General features: G+C 52.6%; 1 protein-coding gene across 10 annotated transcripts in view; it reads right to left on the minus strand.

The window, feature by feature from the left end:
* Positions 1-2733: 2733 nt before the first annotated feature.
* RGS19 (regulator of G protein signaling 19) overlaps positions 2734-18547 on the minus strand; it is a 60319-nt gene continuing 44505 nt past the window's right edge. For 9 of the 10 annotated variants that reach the window (XM_043495648.1, XM_038370197.2, XM_038370196.2 and 6 more), the window contains 3 exons: positions 12491-12565; positions 9238-9472; positions 2734-5054 (listed from right to left, as the gene is read on the minus strand). In XM_043495648.1, the coding sequence (XP_043351583.1) occupies positions 4866-5054; positions 9238-9472; positions 12491-12565 (499 nt within the window). In that variant the 3' untranslated portion in view covers positions 2734-4865. Of the gene's footprint in view, positions 5055-9237; positions 9473-12490; positions 12566-16070; positions 16320-18547 lie in introns of those variants that run through there. The other variant, XM_043495652.1, reaches the window with a different exon arrangement.

Here is an 18547-nt window from a genome sequence, read left to right on the forward strand (position 1 = left end):
GAAACATGTGCAGAAGTGGTTGGTGGGTCAAGATGTAATTAATTCCACTGTTACTTTATGGGGAGTCCCTGGTGATAAAAGTCACTGAGCTTCCTGGATCGTCATTCTCAACCGTTCTGTCATTCGTTTAGCAGCAATTGCACACTCCACTTACAAGGCACATAGCCTCCTTCCCACACAAATCACCTGAGCACCCTTTTCATACACCCCCTGCTACATGTCAGACAGACAGGTGCTTGAGAGGGGCCCAACCACGACTGCATCTCACCATCCTGCAGCTTCGGGGGTGCCCAGAATCCAAGCACTGGCTTGGGATTGTGCAAACCATCCCTAAATTTGGGGCCATAACAACAGGCCAAACCAAAACCCCAGTGCTGAAAAAAAACTCCTAGATTTAGGGGAGGGATCTGAATTTTGCAGCTTGAGCTCATCCCGAGTTAAAAGAAAGCTGCCTCCATTTCGCTCAGGCAAAGCACTCACAGTGAGAACCAAGCACCCCTGTAAGCGCTGAATTGTATTTCACAATCTTTAGAGACACCTGTGGGTGACGGGCCTGACTTTGAAAAACGAGAGCATTGTTATGTTATGCAATTTTAATCGGCTTGACCTGTGCACTTCCAACCTGCTTGTGCGTGCGTGTGCAAGCTGGGGTTTGCACACACAACCCCCGCTTCCACATCCATGTGCCTGGGTGTGAGTTAAGCAATGCAAATCTGCACGTGAAAATCTGGTGCACACAAACACTTTTCAAAACCCACCCCTCTCACCTGAAGGCGGAAGGCCGGATGTGTATTGATTTGACACATGCACCATGCTGCCTGCAGGCACCCAGGCAACTCACATTGGAGTCAGCCAGAGGCACAGGTCTGATGGCACAAGTTACCTCCCGGTAAGTGTTTTTTCACTGGGCCAATCCTGCAGACTTCCCAGGTCAGCTCGGCTAGGACTGCTGGATTTGACCCTGTCATTAAAGGTTCTCTACATGTTGCAGTTCTGTACCTCCTTCCAAAGAAGATGCAATCAATCCATTGCTAGGAGGCAGTAAACACAGATGCATGAGCAACCAGCTAATTAAGATAAACCCATGCCTTAATAAATGAGCACTCTCCAATTTCGCTCACCTTGGGGGGGAGGGGGCAGTGAGAGACAGAGGACTGAATTTCCCATTTGGCAAATACAACCAGATTTCCATCTACTGAAACATGATTTTCCACACAACTGCAACCGCCTGCAAAGAAACAAAAAAATACAAAAGGAGAATTTTTTTGTTTGTTTAAAAAATATCTTCAATAAAAAGAACCATTTCTAAATTTTTTCTTTTGGGAGGGTGGGGGGATAAATATTAAAACCGTGGGCTGTTTTTGGTCAAAACATACAGTCAGTCAAGACTAATCAGCATCCTTTTACACTGGGACACAGAGTTTCAAAATGACCTGAAGATACGAAAGCTGGGTGTGTGTGTGTGTGTGGGGCTACACAGCTGGCTGTGGTGTGGTGTCTGGTTCATTTCATACTGACGGGCAAGAGCTGTCGGCACACTATTCTAAATATGGGAGCCACAGCTGGCAGCTCAAATAAACCATTCCTCATGCGTTACAAAAATATACAGATATACTCTCCACCAAAGGCATTGCCCATCCCAAGCAAGCCGCCCCCTGGAGAAAGATCACTGTCGTACACGCAACACTGAATCATTCCTCTCCGGAAGGAAATCCCTTTATTTACAAAGATACGCTACTGTGCAGTCCAGGCCCAAGGTGTGCATGGGGCCAGCGTACTGGAGTATCTTTTCATAAGGGATGCCTGCAAGTTTCCTTACAAATTAATCCAAGGGAGCATCCAAACAGGTGGATCGGTTTGTTTGTTCTGTCTGGTGTTCAATCCAGAGCCGTGATTCCCTAGGGCAGGGCAGGGTAGAGATTGGATTTTACTGCAGTAACCTCTGATTTGCAGCATGGATCAAGTAGCCAGGCTCCTGGCATACAGCTGCAAGAGCAAGTTCAGAGGCAGTAAGGTGCAGCATCAGGAATTGCCGTTGGTTTGGAAGTGGCCCAGGGAAACGGAGTAGAGTGGATACGGTGGGGATGCCTGGCTACCAGATACCTACTAGACCCCGTGTCTCACTCTTTACAACTGGCTCTGCTCCGGCCCAGGGACTGCACAAGGCAGGTAGAGAAATGTATCCCCGAGTCCTGGCGCAGGGCATGGGTAGAACTGCAGACCAACCCCTTCCCTAAGTGAGTAGCAAACGCAGCAGGTTGGTAGCCTCAGATCTGTTTGAATCTGGATCAGGGGACAAACAGCAGCGACAACATGCAGCCTCATCCTTTGGGGACTTGGCCACCTCACAGCTTCACCGTGATGCTTGCAGTGGTTCCCATGAGAAAGGCCCCACATAGTGGCTGATGCTGGGGAAGGGAGCAAGGTGCACTGGCAAAGCTACCTGGAGGATGCTCACACTGGGGCAGTCACACTAAGCATCGACCCCAGCCAGTGCTTTCATGAGCCCTAAAATCAATCATTTCATGAGAAATCAACCACACGAGGCCAGAAGCGAATGGCCCCTGGGTCAGGGGGATGGGTGTGTCAGAGAGGGTACCTAGAGCGAGGAACAGATGTTGGCACAGAGTCCCCTACAAGCAGCCATCTCTTGTGGAGCATGAGCTGCATTTGCCCTGCTGGCTGCTCCTTTATGTTGTATAAAGACTCTCCGGCTGCTTTTTGCCCTTGGAAATACCTGGCCCTGACCAGTGGAGAGCTGGGATGATGCTGGAACAGGGGGCTGCTGCCTGATCCCCACCCCCCAGCTGATGTTTCCCTCTATGTCTTCCATGATCACGCTATGGGCCACAGCTGAGATGGCACCCGAGCTCTTCCGGCTGGGTCTCCAGGGCACAGTGGTCTCCTTCCCTCTTGTTTACCCATTGTTCACCCCTGTCGCCCGAGCTCAGTACCGCGTGCCCTGGAGACAGCCTGGAACTCTAGGGCCAGCCTTGAAGGAGCGTATGGAGGAGACAACAGCATCCCCCAGACAGGCTCTTTTGGGCCCAGGGACACAAAGCTGTTCTCTGGCCACTGCCCCAAACACCCACAGCCTCTGCTGGCAAGGTCAGTGCATGTGCCCCAGGCCCGGCTTGTCCAGTGTCCTGAGGGAGCTGTCTGTGTGTCTACACAGCGCTGCATTTCTCTTCCCCTTTCCCCCTCGCCTGCCTCAGGCCCTCTGAGCTGGAAACAGAGGGGCCACGCAGAGCCAGGAGGCGGGGAGGAGAAGAGATCCAAGCCCAAAGGAGAAACCAGTTGAACCTAGTTCTAGTAAGCCGTGCTGGCTTCTTTGGGGCTAGGACATCTCAGCTCCCTCCTGTCCACTTCTCATCTCCTTTACCCCCACTCTCCCTCTGCAGTGCACTGTTCTCCTCCTGTAGCTTGAGCCCAGGCCCCTGGGGGATGGGAGGAAAAGGGGTGGGGCTTCCCCACATCATTTTCCGTATCCCCAATAGAGCCACTCGGCCCCTGCAATTCCCGTGCCCTGGGAAAATACAAAATTAAAAAAAAAAAGTTTGTTCTGAATGGAGGGGAAAAAAATTAACATTTTAAAATTTCCAGAAAACTTCAAACCTCGGACATTTTGTCTTGCAAAGACCGAGCCGACATTCCACCAGGCCATTTCCCCAGGCTCCCAAGCTTCCCTGAGCCCTGGCCCACAGGCAAGCGAGTCCTGGTTTCCAGCGGGGGCTGAAGACGAGGCGCCCCCGCTGGCTGGGAACCACCGCGTTGGGTTGCGACCTCAGGAGGTGGCTTGGCGGGGCAGGGGCCAGGTGGCCTGCTCTGCTCTCAGGGCCTGGAGGCAGCCTCAGGAATAGGGTGACCAGATGTCCCGATTTTATAAGCATAGTCCCGATTTTAGGGTCTTTTTCTTATTAGGCTCCTATGACCCCCCCCGCCCCCGTCCCGATTTTTCACACGTGCTGTCTGGTCACCCTACCCAGGAACAAGTCATGAAGAGGACTAGGTTGGGGGGACGACAGGGAGGAGGGAGACCAGGACGGGCGCAGAGCTCAGAGCTCCTGCTCCCTCTCAGGACATTCCCTGCCCAGCGTGCTGAAAGGAGGCTGCCAGCTCTGGTTCCTGCAGGCTGATTCAGGTGCTAATATTGAATGGCTGGAAATCGAGGGCAGGGCACTGGGCCTGGCCCCTGCCACAGGTCGAACCCTTGAGCTGTTTAACAGGCAGGGCAATGTAACCCTGACCCTGGGCTGTGTTTACACGGAGGGCGAGCTTTGTGAAATCCGCCCCCCGTTAAGCCAACAAAAAGCATTTAAAATAAAAACGTCAAAAAGACTGCTGGGAGACCGAGACACAGGACCCGGCCGTGACCCTGGGCGCAGCAGGGAGGGGATAAAGTGACCTCTTCAAAAGCAGGGGCGGGGGGGAGCAGAGTCCAGCCACTTGGGGTTCCCCTTCCCCCCAGCAATCCCCTTCCCCCCCACTTGCTCCCGACAGCAACGGGGATTCAGTAGTAAGTGAGGCCTGAGTTTGACAACTGAACGGCAGCGCCAGCCCGGTCCGATTCAGCAGCGCCCACAGGGGGCACCGGCGGCGGTAGGGGAGCAGCACGGGGGACATGGTTCAGGGCTGAGAGGTGACAGTGTTTTCCAGTGGCCGGGGAACCTGGCTGACGCTCATTGCTAAAGCTAAAAAGTGGAGGTGGATGGTGAGGGGGTGTGAGCGGAGCAGGAGCTCCAGCCCCTGGCCCCAGAGGCCTCCCCACCTGCCCCAGACAGAGCCAGAGCTCAGGGATCACCCCCGACACCGGTGTACAAAAAGAAGTGTTTGTGGCATTGCCATGGGCTGAGGCTGGCAGGCGCTTAGGACTCCGAGGACGACCGCGAGATGCTCTGCAGCAGCGCCTTATATATGGCAGAGTTCAGGAAGCGGGGATAGGAGTCTCTGTGCATGAGGGTGTAGATCTGTAGCTGTGCGTCGTCGAAGGTGTGCGTCGAGGGCTCCTGCATCTTCTTGTTGATGACTTCGCGCACCCGGGAATCCAGGCTCACCTGAGGAGGAGGAGGGGAGGAGACAAGGCTGTTAGGGGAGGGGAAGGGCAGTGCTGGGGCCCCGCACCCAGAGCGGCAAGGCCCAGCCTCACTCCCCTCTTCTGCCAGACTCCCCTGCACAGTGCAGGCCTAGGCTTGCAATGGGCACAAGAGAGAGGCCGGGCGGTTTTCGGAACAGCCCCCCTTGCTCCCGGCCCCCAGACTGCATAGGCTAGTCTTGGCTGAGAAGGAGAAGGTGCTTTCCCCAGATGAGGCTCCAACAGGAGACGGTGGGGCCTCACCCTGGGCTGCACCACGCCACGGCCCTCCTGGGCTCCGGGCACAAGGCCGTGCTGGCCGAAGAGGAGGGCGAGATGTGCAGCCGCAGCACACCCAGAGGCTGGATGCATGATGGGCAGACTCGAGCCCTGGGATAACCCCGCTGATGGAGTGCAAAAGGGATCAGCCCCTGCCGAGGTCAGGGCTGAACTGGATCTGACCCCTTGGCCTCAGCCCAAATCTGTGATCACAGAGTCAGGTGGGTGAAGTGCAGTGGGAGTGGCCAAGAGGATGGGGCAAAGGGAGCAGGAAACAACTGGACCCGTGGCTGCATTCGCCAGGCCTGGCTACTCTGCCTGCTGGGAGAGTGCTCTGGGGAAAGCCCTGCTCTCCCCAGAGGTGGGGCCTTCCCCTAGGCCAGCGGAGTTAGCGGCTCTAAAACGGGTCTGTCTACACTGCAGTTCAAAACCCGCAGCTGGCCCGTGCCAGCTGACTTGGGCCCACAGTCTGTTTAACTGCAGTGCCTGGGATCTCAAAACATGAGGTGGGAGGATCCCAGAGCTGAGCTGAGTCTGCACTGCAATTAAACAGCCCCTGAGCCCCTTAGCCAGAGTCAGCTGGCCCGGCCCCGCCGCGGGCTTTGAATCGCAGTGCAGATGTACTGTAAGGGACTAGCACCCAATGTGGGCCGTGAGCACGACTGGGCCGGTAACAGGAGGATTCCTCCCCTGTGGCTCTGTGCTGTCGCGTGGGGCTCTGGGAGCAGCTGTGTGCCGATCCAAGGGGCCCACAGGCCTCTGGGAAGCCAGCTGGGGGGAAGCAGAGCAGAGATGCCGCAAAACCCTCCGGCCGCCGGGGCAGATGCTCCTGCAACTCCTGAGGGGAGCAGGCGGCTTTTGTGGCTTTCTGGTGCCCTCTTGAGGGTTAAGCCAGTAACACACCCCATCCCCCATCATGCACTCGGCATGTTTCTCTCCACCTCAAGAAGGTCACAAGCGAATGTCTGACACAGCCGCGCTGTACTCAGTATTGTCTCTGGGCAAGTTCCACATGCCCCCTAGATACATGGCTTCTGCTTTATTGGGCAGCGGCCCCAGTATCGGAGTACCCCAAGTCAGGCATACCAGAGATCTGTCCTTTACCTTTACTCTCTGGCTTTTGTGTCTCCCTAACCCAAGGAACAAAGGCTTGAATTACACCTACATTCCACGGTACCCGCTGTACACACGAGCTGGCTGCAGGGCTTGGGTGACAAACGTCTCTTGTGCCCTGACCTTTAAAAGCCAACACCAGGAGCAAACACAGGGCGGGCTGAAAAGTGAAGACGATGATCTGGGCCAAGCCCAGCTCCAGCCTGCAGAGAGTGTTTTAGGGGGTCGGAGGAGTCTAATGGCCAGAAACATAAGGTGTGGACTTGCCATGCTACCCGGCCCTAGTGACAACAGCACTATAGCCAACTGCAGCTAGGACTAAGGACGGGATGGGGAAAGGCACAGCAACTCTGCTACAAGATAGTTTTACCCCAAACGAGTGAGGAGAGCTACGGACAACTGACTGAAAATTCATACTTCACATTCGACCAGCACTTTGAAAACATGCATCCGTTAGTACTCAGCACGCCTCTGCCTTAGGGGGGCACTCTTGGCATCCCCATTTTATCACCAGCCACGTTTTATCGGTGGGGAAGATGGAGACCAGTGTCCTCCAGTCTGGTCACCTAGAGGGAGGCCTCAGAAGGCCTGATCCTGCAGACACTTAAGCACACAAGTGCTAGCAGGATGGGGGGCTAAGTCCACATTTAGGCCACTAATTAAGAAGCCCAGTTTTCAGGGGTGCAAGCCTGCAACTCCCCCTGACATCGAAGCTCACTGCAGCTATTCATAGATTCCAAGGCCAGAAGGGACCATTGTGATCATCTGGTTTGACCTCCTGTCACACAGGCCAGAGAACTGCCCCAAAGCAATTCCTGGAGCAGAGCTTTTAAAAAAACTCAGCCAATCTTGATTAAACAGTTGCCAGTGATGGAGAATCCACCACAATCCTTGGTAAATTGTTCCAGTGGTTAATTACTCTCACTGTAAAAAAGTTCTTGTGGCACCTTAGAGACTAACAAATTTATTTGAGCATAAGCTTTCGTGAGCTACAGCATTTAAATGCATCCAATGAAGTGAGCTGTAGCTCATGAAAGCTTATGCTCAAATAAATTTGTTAGTCTCTAAGGTGCCACAAGTACTCCTTTTCTTTTTGCGAATACAGACTAACATGGCTGCTACTCTGAAACCTGTTAAAAAGTTAAGTCTTATTTCCAGTCTGAATGAGTCTAGCTCAGGGATAGGCAACCTGTGGCACATGTGCCGATGGCGGCACACAAGCTGATTTTCAGTGGCATTCCCACTGCCCGGGTTCTGGCCACCGGTCCGGGGGGCTCTGCATTTTAATTTAATTTTAAACGAAGCTTCTTAAACATTTTAAAAACCTTATTTACTTTACATACAACAATAGTTTAGTTATATATTATAGACTTACAGAAAGAGACCTTCTAAAAACATTAAAATGTATTACTGGCACGCGAAACCTTAAATTAGAGTGAACAAATGAAGACTTGGCACACCACCTCTGAAAGGTTGCCGACCCCTGGTCTAGCTTCAACTTCCAGCCATTGGATCGGGTTGTACTGTTTTGGAGCTGAAGATGTTTAGCACCTCTGAATTATCAGGCTTCCGCATTAGATGCCCAGATGTGGAGTTAGAGTCCTTATTTTAAGCATCAAATTTAAAAAAATAATGGTTTAAGTGACCTACCTAAATTCCCAGAGGAAATCAGTGTCAAAGGCAGGCTGAGAAAGTGGGGATTCCTGGCTCCCAGTCCAATCCTCAGAACATTTTAACTTACCCTCTCTTTTAACAGATTCATGGATTTCAAAGCCAGAAGCACCTCTATGGTCATGTCTACACTGCAGTTAAAAACCCATGGCTGGCCCATGCCTGCTGATTCTGGCTTGCAGGGCTTGGACTATGCGGCTGTTTAATTGGCGTAGATGTTTTGGGCAGGAGCCAGAGCTCTAGGACCCCCCCTACCTCGCAGGGTCCTAGAGCCCAGCTCCCACCCGATCCCAAACATCTACCCCGCTATCAGTCCGAGTCCCGCAAGCCTGCGTCAGCTAGCATGGGCCAGCCACAGGTGTCTAACTGCAGTGTAGACATACCCCTAGTCTGACCTCCTGTATCACACAGGCCATAGAACTTCCCTGGAACAATTCCTGTGTGAACTAGCACAGAGCTTCCAGAAAAAGATCCAATCTTGATTTAAAAATGGCCAGTGATGGAAAATCCACAAGGGTTAATTACCTTCCCTCTTAAAAATCTACACCTTATTTCCAGTATGAATTTGTCTAGCTTCAACTTCCAGCCACTGGCTCTTGCTATACCGTTGTCTGACAGAGCGGAGAGCTCACTCTCAAGTATTTGCTCTCATGTAGGTGCTTCTAGCCTGACAGAGATTGCCATCTTGAGCCTAGTGAGGGAGGAAGGATGTCAAACAACTTCCATCCTTTTGGTGCATTCACTCCCCATCAGGTTAGTCCCCGTTCCAGCTCCCGCCGGAGGTTCGAGGCTGTACATGAGGACAACAGGTCCTGAACGGATTTCAGCAGGGGCACTGCTTCAGCGATGGCCGAGGTTGTTCTGTTCCGAGTTGCAAATGGGGAACCAGCCCTTTTTTTTGGACCTCTCACCACTTTGGCCCCAGTGGGGCCAGCCAAGGCTGAATTATGTGAGCGTGCGGACTCACTTTCCCTCACTGCCTCGACAGGGAAGCCCGCCCCAGTTGGAGCATGGCTACCGAGCAGCCTGGAGTTCCCAAGAGCACAGGGGCTTGAGAATCACCCCCGCCTGGCCTGCCAGCATGCGGGGAGGGGGCCCAGTACCTCCTTGGGCGAGAGGATGGAGATGTAGTCCTCATAGATCATCCTGGCCTTCTCGTCAATGGTGTGCTTGTTGCACTCGTTTTTGAGTTCCTCACATGCTAACCAAAAGAGCATGTTCTCCTCGCTGTACTCAGTCCGTAAGAATTCCCGGAACACGTTCCTGCCCGCTGGGTTCTTCATCAGCTTGTCGAACGACTGGGCCCAGCCCTGCACTTCGTCGGGAGTTGGCTTGAGGCTGGTCGGGCCCCAGCGTCACCAAAATACAAGGGGAGTCACAAGAAAGAAAGAAAGGGACAGGAGGGAACAAAACAGGATTATTGTGAGCCTGAGCCACCTGCCTGCTCCGAGCCAGCACTCTCCGGTACGCAGTCATGGCAGGCTGGGAGAGGCTTGAAACTCTCACCCTGTGACCCATCTACCAGCTGCTCCTCTGCACCTGTTAGAAAGCCTGCCCATAGCTCTCCCTCATGCACCTGGACTACAGAATTTAGGAACCATACTGCAATTGTTGCATTTAATTCTCCAGCTTGATCAGCTCTTCAATCTGCCCAGCATTCTGGGATTGACTGACACGAGAAGCACAGTGGAAAAGAAAGGGTTATATAGAATAAGGTGCTCTGGCCAGGCCCTCAGAGGTATTTAGGCTCCCAACTTCCACTAATTTCAATGATTTTCCTAAATACTTTGTAGGATCTGGACCTTGATGAGTCTAACGCTTTCCTGGTAGTGCTATAACATACTTTTAATACTAGTCGCACCTTTGGTAGCTTTCCTGAAATGCTCACACAGGGGTTTTCGGTTTGTTTAACCGTCCATTTGACCGGTCAAGAGGCTGTTCTTGATCTCAACTGAATTTCAGTTTGAGACACACCATTTCACTGCGGGGCACAACTTCACAGCATTCCAGCAAGCAGTCAAAAAGGAAACGAAAGAACAACCACAAACGCCCCCTCCCGTCCCCTCATCCTTATATTATTGTTGCAACAAAAGGATTTTGAAGAGAGCAAAATCTCCTGGCCTTGAGTGCTACTCTGTTTTGTAAGCTCTGGGAAAAAAAATCAGAGCTGCTTCTGCAGAATGTCAGTTTAGCACAAAAACGGAAAGCTGCATTTATTATTGGTTTTCTTTTTGGACTGCAAGATGGATGACTTTGAGGTGAATCCCCTGTGTGCATGTGACTGCCAGCCCGGCACCTTTGAGATGTAACCACAGCACCCTTTCTGTTCTACTCCCTATCTCCTCTACAGCCTTTATGGTGGTGGGCGTAGGAATTTGTTTTGGAGACATGGAAACAATCAAAGCATCAGAGCTTGAGAAAAGAAGCGGATCTACGATATCACCACATGTTCCTCGCCACCTTCTAAAGGGCAGCGTGAGAAAGCCACTTATTATTGTGTTTCCATTGCGTTAGCCCCCTGGCTCCACAGTCACGGGCCAGGACCCCACTGTGCTTGGCGCTGTACAAACCCAGGACTGGAGTATACTGAGCGACTACGAGACGCACATTTAGCAAATTCCTAATTTTAGCTCCCAGATTTCAGTTTCTATTAGTTCAAGTCATTGGACTATCTCCAGGAGCTCGGTCTGTTCTTTCAGCAGCAGCAAGGCAATGTAAGACTATAAAGCCCGGCTCTCTCATGCTGCCTGGAGGAAGCAATGGGGTTTTCATGCAAACTCCATAGCCAAGCATGCTGCAAAGGGATGCGTGCCCCTCTAGACAGGTCTGATTCCTGGCCTTGGGAGGGGGGAGATAGAGAGAAGCAGGAGCCGGCTGACAGCAGGTCCATGCCTCACCCACCTGCTGGGGTTCCCGAGGCAAACGGAGCCTCGTTTTGCCAACGGAACAGAGCAGTCCCTTGACTAATTATAAAATCCTTATATGGCAAAGGCTCCCACAGCAGCCGGGCCGGCCATCCCCTTTCAGCCTTGGTATTCCGTGACCTTATGGCCCGAGGTATATTTAGATCACTGCTGGCTACGTTTAGCTGTCAGTTTCAGTGTGGGAAAAACAGCCTGGAATAGAAGTAGGGTACCACTGCCGTGAGCGTGCCAATCTAGTGGGGAAGGGCACAGCCAGGGCCCAGGTAAGCTGGTACCTTCACCCTTATAACCTCTCCTCCCATGATAACAGGGCTCCTGTTGACTTGGTCTCCTGTAGCAGGGAAAGCATTAGCTAGTGCTTGAAGCGCAGGCCTGGGAGCCAGGAGGAATGGGGTCTGATTCCTGCCTCTGACAGGCCACTTAGCCTCTCTCTGTGCCTCTGTTTCTCTGGTTAAAGGGGAATGATCACTAGCAGTAGCACACGTGTGTGTAAAGCACAAAGATCCTCGGGTGGTAGGTACTAGAAAAGGATGCTTACTTCATCAGGAGGGGCTGGGCAACGCCCAAGCAGCAAGTGGTGCTGGTGTCTGAGGCTGGGAGGTAGGGCCAAGGAGCAGAACCACGCTGGCTTCGCCAATCATTATTCCTTCTCCCACTTTTTCAATTTTTGTTCATAAACTGCCCCTCTGACCCACCCCTCTCAAGCCCTGATACCTGAGCCGCATGCTGCTAGGGAAGGGGGGTGCGCCTTGCCACAGGACGTTTCAGTCCATTGCAGCTGGCAGCCTCTTCAGACCGGACTGACTGCACAGCGGCAACAGGAAAGCTTAAAACAAAATGTAACAAGGGGGAACAAATAAGCCAAAGCTCAGCCAGTGCAAGAGAGACGGCACACGACCACACAGCAAAGGTGGGGCGAGGGGCACACGCCCACGGCTGGGTATGAAATAATACTTTCCACCTGCTGCCTGTGGCACTTCCCCCAGCCCGGCATTTAAACACTCCTTGGCACCTTCAAACCTTCACATTCAGTCTCATGAGCACCGTCACAAGTTAAGGACGTATTACCAAGTCCCCATTTGGGGGAAACTGAGGCACAGAAAGGAGAAGCTGTGTGTGACCCAGGAGAAAGTTGCAAGCCAGTGGCAGGGCAGGGAACAGAATCCCGGAGTCCTGACTCCCTGTTCCCAGTTCTAGCTGCTACACACATGCACATGAACCAGTGCACAACCATATGGGGGTGTGTGCATGCCAGTGCGAAGGCAGCATGTGCGATGCATCAGGGGATGGGGCAGAGTCAGTATCCAACGCACTCTGTCAGCTGCTCAGCAGACTGGCTAGACAGCAGAAGGGCCTATCGAGCAGCCCCACCTATGGCTGTAGGCAGCTGCCAGCCCACTAGCCATTCACATAAAGGGTCAGAGCCACTCACCAAGCTTCACAGTTTGGAATGGTCTCCAGTTTGGTGTCTCGGGACGCCCGCCATGCTCGCTCCCGATCTTCGTTCCTAACAAGGAGATGGAAAGGTAGTAAATGGCGCTCAGAGGGAACAGCTGCCTGCAGAGTCCCACGTGCTTGTGGCCCAGGCCAAGCCACTGCTGCACCTTTCCACAACGGCACCAGAGACCCAGGCTTGATGCGAGCAGTGCACCCAGACAGATCCACCCTCTGCATCTGGCATCTGCCGAGCCCAGCCAGCAAGGGTCAGGCATGCCTTTTAAAACGATCCTGAACGCTCGCTCTCTGCTGGAGCCCAGTGTAACTGATGGGGTCTCTGGCTCTCTCTGGATCTTTTGCACAGATGCTGCAGCCCTTCCTCAGTTCACATCCTTGTCCAGTCACTACCTGGCTTTACAGAATACTCAAATCCTCAGGAGTCACCTTGATTAGTCCGTAAACAGTTTACCTACCACCCACACTTAGCATTTGCTTTTCAACAAAGCCACTGGGGAAAAGGTCACTTCATACCAACAGGTGTGACTCAGCCCCCAATTAGTTCAGGCTGCTGAATCGCCTCTTGCTTTGTTACACATGCGGAGCCCTCCAGAGCCAGCAGCTACCTGTCGTCTACCTGGCTGCTTCCTCACCTAGCTCCCCCAATGCATCAGAACCCTAAGCTGCCCCCGCTTCTGCTCTAGCCTGGCCCCAGTGTGAAACTGAAGCCACTGGCCTATTTGGATTTCTCCAGTCCCTCTCCCTCGCTCTATGTATTGCACATGGTGTTGAATGCTGTGCGTTTTTAAGCCAAGTCTTTATACTTGGGCCTCCTTGACAAGAGGTTCCACTGTGTCGGACTGGTGGAGGCTGGCTTGAGATGCATTCCTGCTTTCTGGGGTCCCCTGTTTTGCAACACCAGCATTCTGGTAAGCAACTAATGAGGATGGAGACCCTTGACGGCAGATGCAAACCAGGATGAAAGCAAGTTGCTGGAACAGCATCTGTTTTCAAGTGCCTCTCCCTTACGTTATAACTCCGCGCAGACAGCAGATTATAGATGGACAGTGACACAGATTAGAGGGGGATTTATGTGTTCACATAACACTGCATGCTCAGCTGGGGTTCTTTTTTGTTGTGGTCTTTGAGTGAGTTTAATGTGAATCAGGAGAGACCGCAAGTCCTAGCACAGCCTGGAGCAGAGCCAAGCCATGGGAGAACTCCCACCACAGCTCAACCAGCTGCTTCAGTCCCAACTTGCAGCGTTGCAGCTATTCTGGCCCCAGGCATGGCTCTCCAGAGTAGCTCCAGCGAATCCCGTTTCTGGTGGCCGTGAGCCCTAGAAACATCCTCTAAACCCATTTCCTGATTGTGCCCCCTCAACGGGATTTCACGACGGTGTCCCGTGGAGAAAGGCGAGTGGACATCCCCTGCTTCCACGGGGGGCAATCAGACAGTAACGAGGGCTGCAAGAGGTCTCTGTTTTGGGGGAGTTGCAGAGCCAATGTCGGTCTCTGTCCCCATCCCCCCCCATACAGAAACATTAATTGCTGCTGCATCATCTATTGGCCAGATTAATTCTAAACACCATTACCCCGTGCTATGCGAGACAGCTGCTAGGGGGCAAAGTCAGCCCCTGCCACTCTCTCCTGCCAGCGGCCCACGATCACTTTGCTCTCTGACAGCCACAAGCACGGCAGCTCAACAAATAGAAACACTTCAGATCTCTTATTGGGCTCTTCTCTCACTGCTTCGAAGTCGTGCACCAACAGCACTGGGTGTCCTGGTGTGTTTTTAACTGAGAAGAACCTTTTCGATGCCTGGTTCCGATCGTTGTTATTATTATTATTACAATACTACGGTAGGGGCCCCACCCAAGATCAGGGCCCCATTCCGCTAGATGCTATAGACACATACAGTGAGAGACGGTCCCTGCCCCAGAGAACTTACAGCTTGACCACATGAGACAGAGGCACAGAGACCTGCCCTCGGTCACACAGCACCTGAGCTATTAGACTCCACTGTCTCCCCATCTCTAAAATCCAAGCCTCGGAGATACAGGATAGCACTAAATTCGGAGTTCAGCTCATGGGCGAGAGCAGTATAAATGCTAAGATCGAGTCATGCAGTATTGTTGTAGTCGTGTCGGTCCCAGGATATTAGAGAGACAAAGTGGGTGAGTGAATAGCTTTGACTGTACCCAATTCCTGTTGGTGAGACCCAAGCTTTTGGGCTACCCAGAGCTCTTCTTGACCTGAAGTTCCCTCGCCAACAGATGGAAAATTCGAAGTGGCAATTACTGAACCAGCCAGTAGAGGTCACTGCTGCCCCAGGCCAAAAGCAACAGAGGCCACATGAAGGCAGCAGGAACCACTTACAATAATAACTAAAAAATGAATCCAGGCGATGCTGTGAAGTGAGTTGAGCAGCCGGCTGATGCCCTGTTTCTAGGCTGGCTTGGCTCTGCAGTCAGTGGCTCAGGCGAAGGGAGCCCCTTAGAAGGGACTGCTTTGCAGTAATCTGATTTCCGATGAAGCTAGTTCCTGGAAGCCCCAAGCGAACTGAGAGCGGGGTAACCTCTGACGGCAGCCAGTGCAGTCTCCTATTTAATAAATGCCCTGAGACACTCAAATCCCACGGTGATGGCAGAGGGTATATTGCCCTAGACAGAGTCAGAGAGAGCAAATGCCTGCATCAATGTCTGACGGCTGCAGCAGGGAAAACCAAGCTTGGATTTTCTGCTGTCTCACCACCCCCAAATTTTCACTGGAGCGAGCCAAATTGGTCTGAGTGAGAAAGGGGGTACCATGGGGGCGGTAGGTATTGCGATGCCTTTCAAAAGCCCACTCCCTAGATCCGGTGCTGAGAAGTCCTGGCTGCCCTCCATGAAGGGGGTTGGATGAGCACTCACACCTCGAGCTCTACCAGCTGGCGGACGTCTGCAGTAGCATCCGGCAGCAGCGGCAAAAGGCATCACAGGTTCTCCTATCCCTTCGCGGTCGTAGGAAAGGCAACAACTTCCATCCGGAAATGACAACAGGAGGGACAAAAATCACCTCCTTAGCTGAGCTGGGGGAATGAAACTGGAGCAGAATTGAGTCTGTCTGCACAGGGATCCTTCGGAATGGCCTCGAAAACAGGAGGCTGGCTAATAAAAAGGAGCTTCTTGTGCAGATTTCATGGTAATGCTTTGCACGTCCATAGATCTAAGGACAGCAGCTAACACTGATGAATTAACTCTTAAAACTCCTTGGGAATTAGTACAGGAGGATCATCTCCATTTTGCAAATGGAGAAACTGAGGCACAAATGCTCTATGGCTTGCCCTAGATCACACAGGAAGCTGAGCTAGGACTGAAGCCTGGACTCCTGATTCCTAGTTCTGCACTTTAACCACTACACCCTTTTACTTCTCCACAGGACAATCAGCTTCCCCACAATAAAATGAACACTACCCAAATCTGAATACTGTGGAAGCCCTGCCCTGGCAACAGCCATATGAAGAGAAGCTTAAAGCTACAGCCATGAGATCTACGGATGCAAAGCGCTACGCGAGACCTAGGAGAGCGTAGGTCCTACCCCTGGCTGGGAATTTGCAGGCCAGTCTTTGCCACTGACAGCTGCAAGGGGCCTGCTCTCTGGAAGCTACTGCCTGTGGAATCCATGCCGCTGACATGGCAGGAGCACGGCCTCGTTCCCCTGGGAGGTTTTGCTCCAAGGGGTTAGGTTGTTTTTTTTTTAAGCCCCCCAAGTGAAACCCTTGTCTCCCCTCTCTCGCCAGGAAGGGAGCTGTGCAATCGGAAAGCAGCACACAGGCAGGCAACTTCCCTTGAGCCTCTTGAATTTCGCATGCGTGGAAAACCGCAACAGGAGCAGCACTTCCTGTTTGCGACATTGTCCCTTCTCTGCTCTTACCAGATTAAGACAGAAACTTCTTCCTTTGCAAGACAAAGTCTGCACGGCAGGGAGGGGCTGAGAAAACAACAAGGGCAACCTCTCACTTCCTCCAGGGTCCCTTTGTAGAAGGGCACCAAGGCAGCGTGAGAGCCAGGACGGGCTCTGGCAGCTCTGCCAGGGGGGTGGCTGTCACCTGCTTTACAGCTACCTGCTCTCCTACGTACTGCTCGGGCCCATACTTTCTGCAGCCTGGTGCACCTGCCACCCCCATGACATTCAGAGCTTAGCAGAGATTCGCTCCCCACTCTCTTTCAAGTTATTTTGTACTGGGTTTTCTTTTTTTTTTTGGATACATAACAAATGGTTTGTACTTCAAAGTGCTCGTCCCATGGGTGGATTGCCGAGGGCTTTACAGCCATTCGTTAATTCTCACAACCTTTCCGTGAGGTAGTTCAGGGCCACGCTTCCTACTTCTGAAATGTAACCACTTCTGGGGTGAAGCTTAACTGTTGCGTAGGTACCCTGCAGCTGTTTAGGACAGATGGCGAAGCAAAACGTGAAGGGGAAATTCAAAGCAGCAAAATGTGATCAGCCCAAGTGGACTCTGGCCATAACCCCCTTACTTGTAGAGATAGTGCCACAGGGTCTCATCCAGACCACAGCACCTCTAGCACTACGCAGGAGCGCTGCTCCGGTCCTGACTCAGAGGGAAGAGTGCCACCTACTGAGTCACAGATACCATCTCCTGCACTTACGACATGTTCCTTAAAAGTCCCCCATGCAAACACGGTCACACTCCAATATTGCTTAGCTTGCAAGGTCTGCAAAGGCCACAGCAGACAGTTTCTGTGGCTGGGAGAAGCGTACACTGTGCTGTTGTTGTTTTCAACTGGGAAGTTTATTGCAAGAAAAAACTATTAGCTGTATGAAACAACAAGGGCAAAAGTGCCAGGGGATAAAGCAAGGGTCTGCGTAGCACGTTTCGGCTGTCTCAGGATGGTTACCCAGGTTCTGGAAAACATGCGTGTCTGTGTGTGTACACACATGTACGTACACACTGGGGGCAGGAGTTGAGCAGGGATTTTCAGCAGAAGGTAACAACTGAACAGCGGTAGTCACATTGCCTCCACCTCCTCACCCAGGATCAGATTCCTCTGCAACCCTGGGGGTGAGGTGTGAGGACAGCTGCTCTGCAAAGGGGTCTTCGAGGGTCCACCCATGGCCAGTCTGCCTGGATCAACAGGCCTGCAGGAAGCCGCACAGATGGGAGAGAGCCGCTGCGATGGATCTGTGCACTCTCCCTTGTGCGGAAGGTGGCTTTGTGGGAGCACTTCATTCTCCACCCCTGGCTGTGCAGAAGAGGACCGAGCACAGTACAGGGACCATCAGACAGTGAGGCCCAGAGGGGAGACAGTACCTGAGATAGCACCTCGTGTCTTCCTGTATGGGGAGGGGCTGATACAACCAATTGTGGGTTTACTCAGCATCTTGCTAGCCACAACATCCCTAGACCACAGCGCCAGACTCATCCCTGAAATTAGCCGCCAGCTGCACTGATCTCACAGCAGGGACAATTTTGCTCTGATGAGCTGGAGAGTAACAGTGCAGAGTCTGGGGAGCCATCGAAGGCTCAGATGCAGCCAGGGCCAGCAGAAGCGGGAATGTCGGCCAAATCACCCGAGACAGATCCTCAAACAGCACAATGGGTTCTATGAATCCCTCCCAGACGCACGGCAGACAAGGACAGGAGACAGGGTGAGGAGCAAGCTGTCAAAGGAGGCACAGGGGGGAACCATGCAGTGAAGTGCCCATTTGCACACATAAGTTCCCATGCAACCACTGCGTGGTGGGTATTTGGGGGATCCTCCTTCGTGAGAGGCTGGGCTTCCAAAGATCACAGATGCACCCCCCCCATTAATCCCCCCTCCCGTAATACAGTGCACAGAACAAATGTCTCCAGCCCACTGGAATAGTTTCCTACACCCCACCAGCGTCCTACAGCCTCCTCGGAAGAGGGACTGATTCTGTGCCAGCTGTTCAGAGCGCAAATGCTGTTTAACACTGAAAACTAGGGGCATCTTGCTTGGGCAGGGACACTGTACCACTGAACCGTGCAGCAGCTGCTGCCAGCTGCTCTTACAGATGTGTTTACATGGTTT

This window comes from Dermochelys coriacea, chromosome 13 (genome assembly GCF_009764565.3).
Source record: "Dermochelys coriacea isolate rDerCor1 chromosome 13, rDerCor1.pri.v4, whole genome shotgun sequence".
NCBI lineage: Eukaryota > Metazoa > Chordata > Testudines > Dermochelyidae > Dermochelys > Dermochelys coriacea.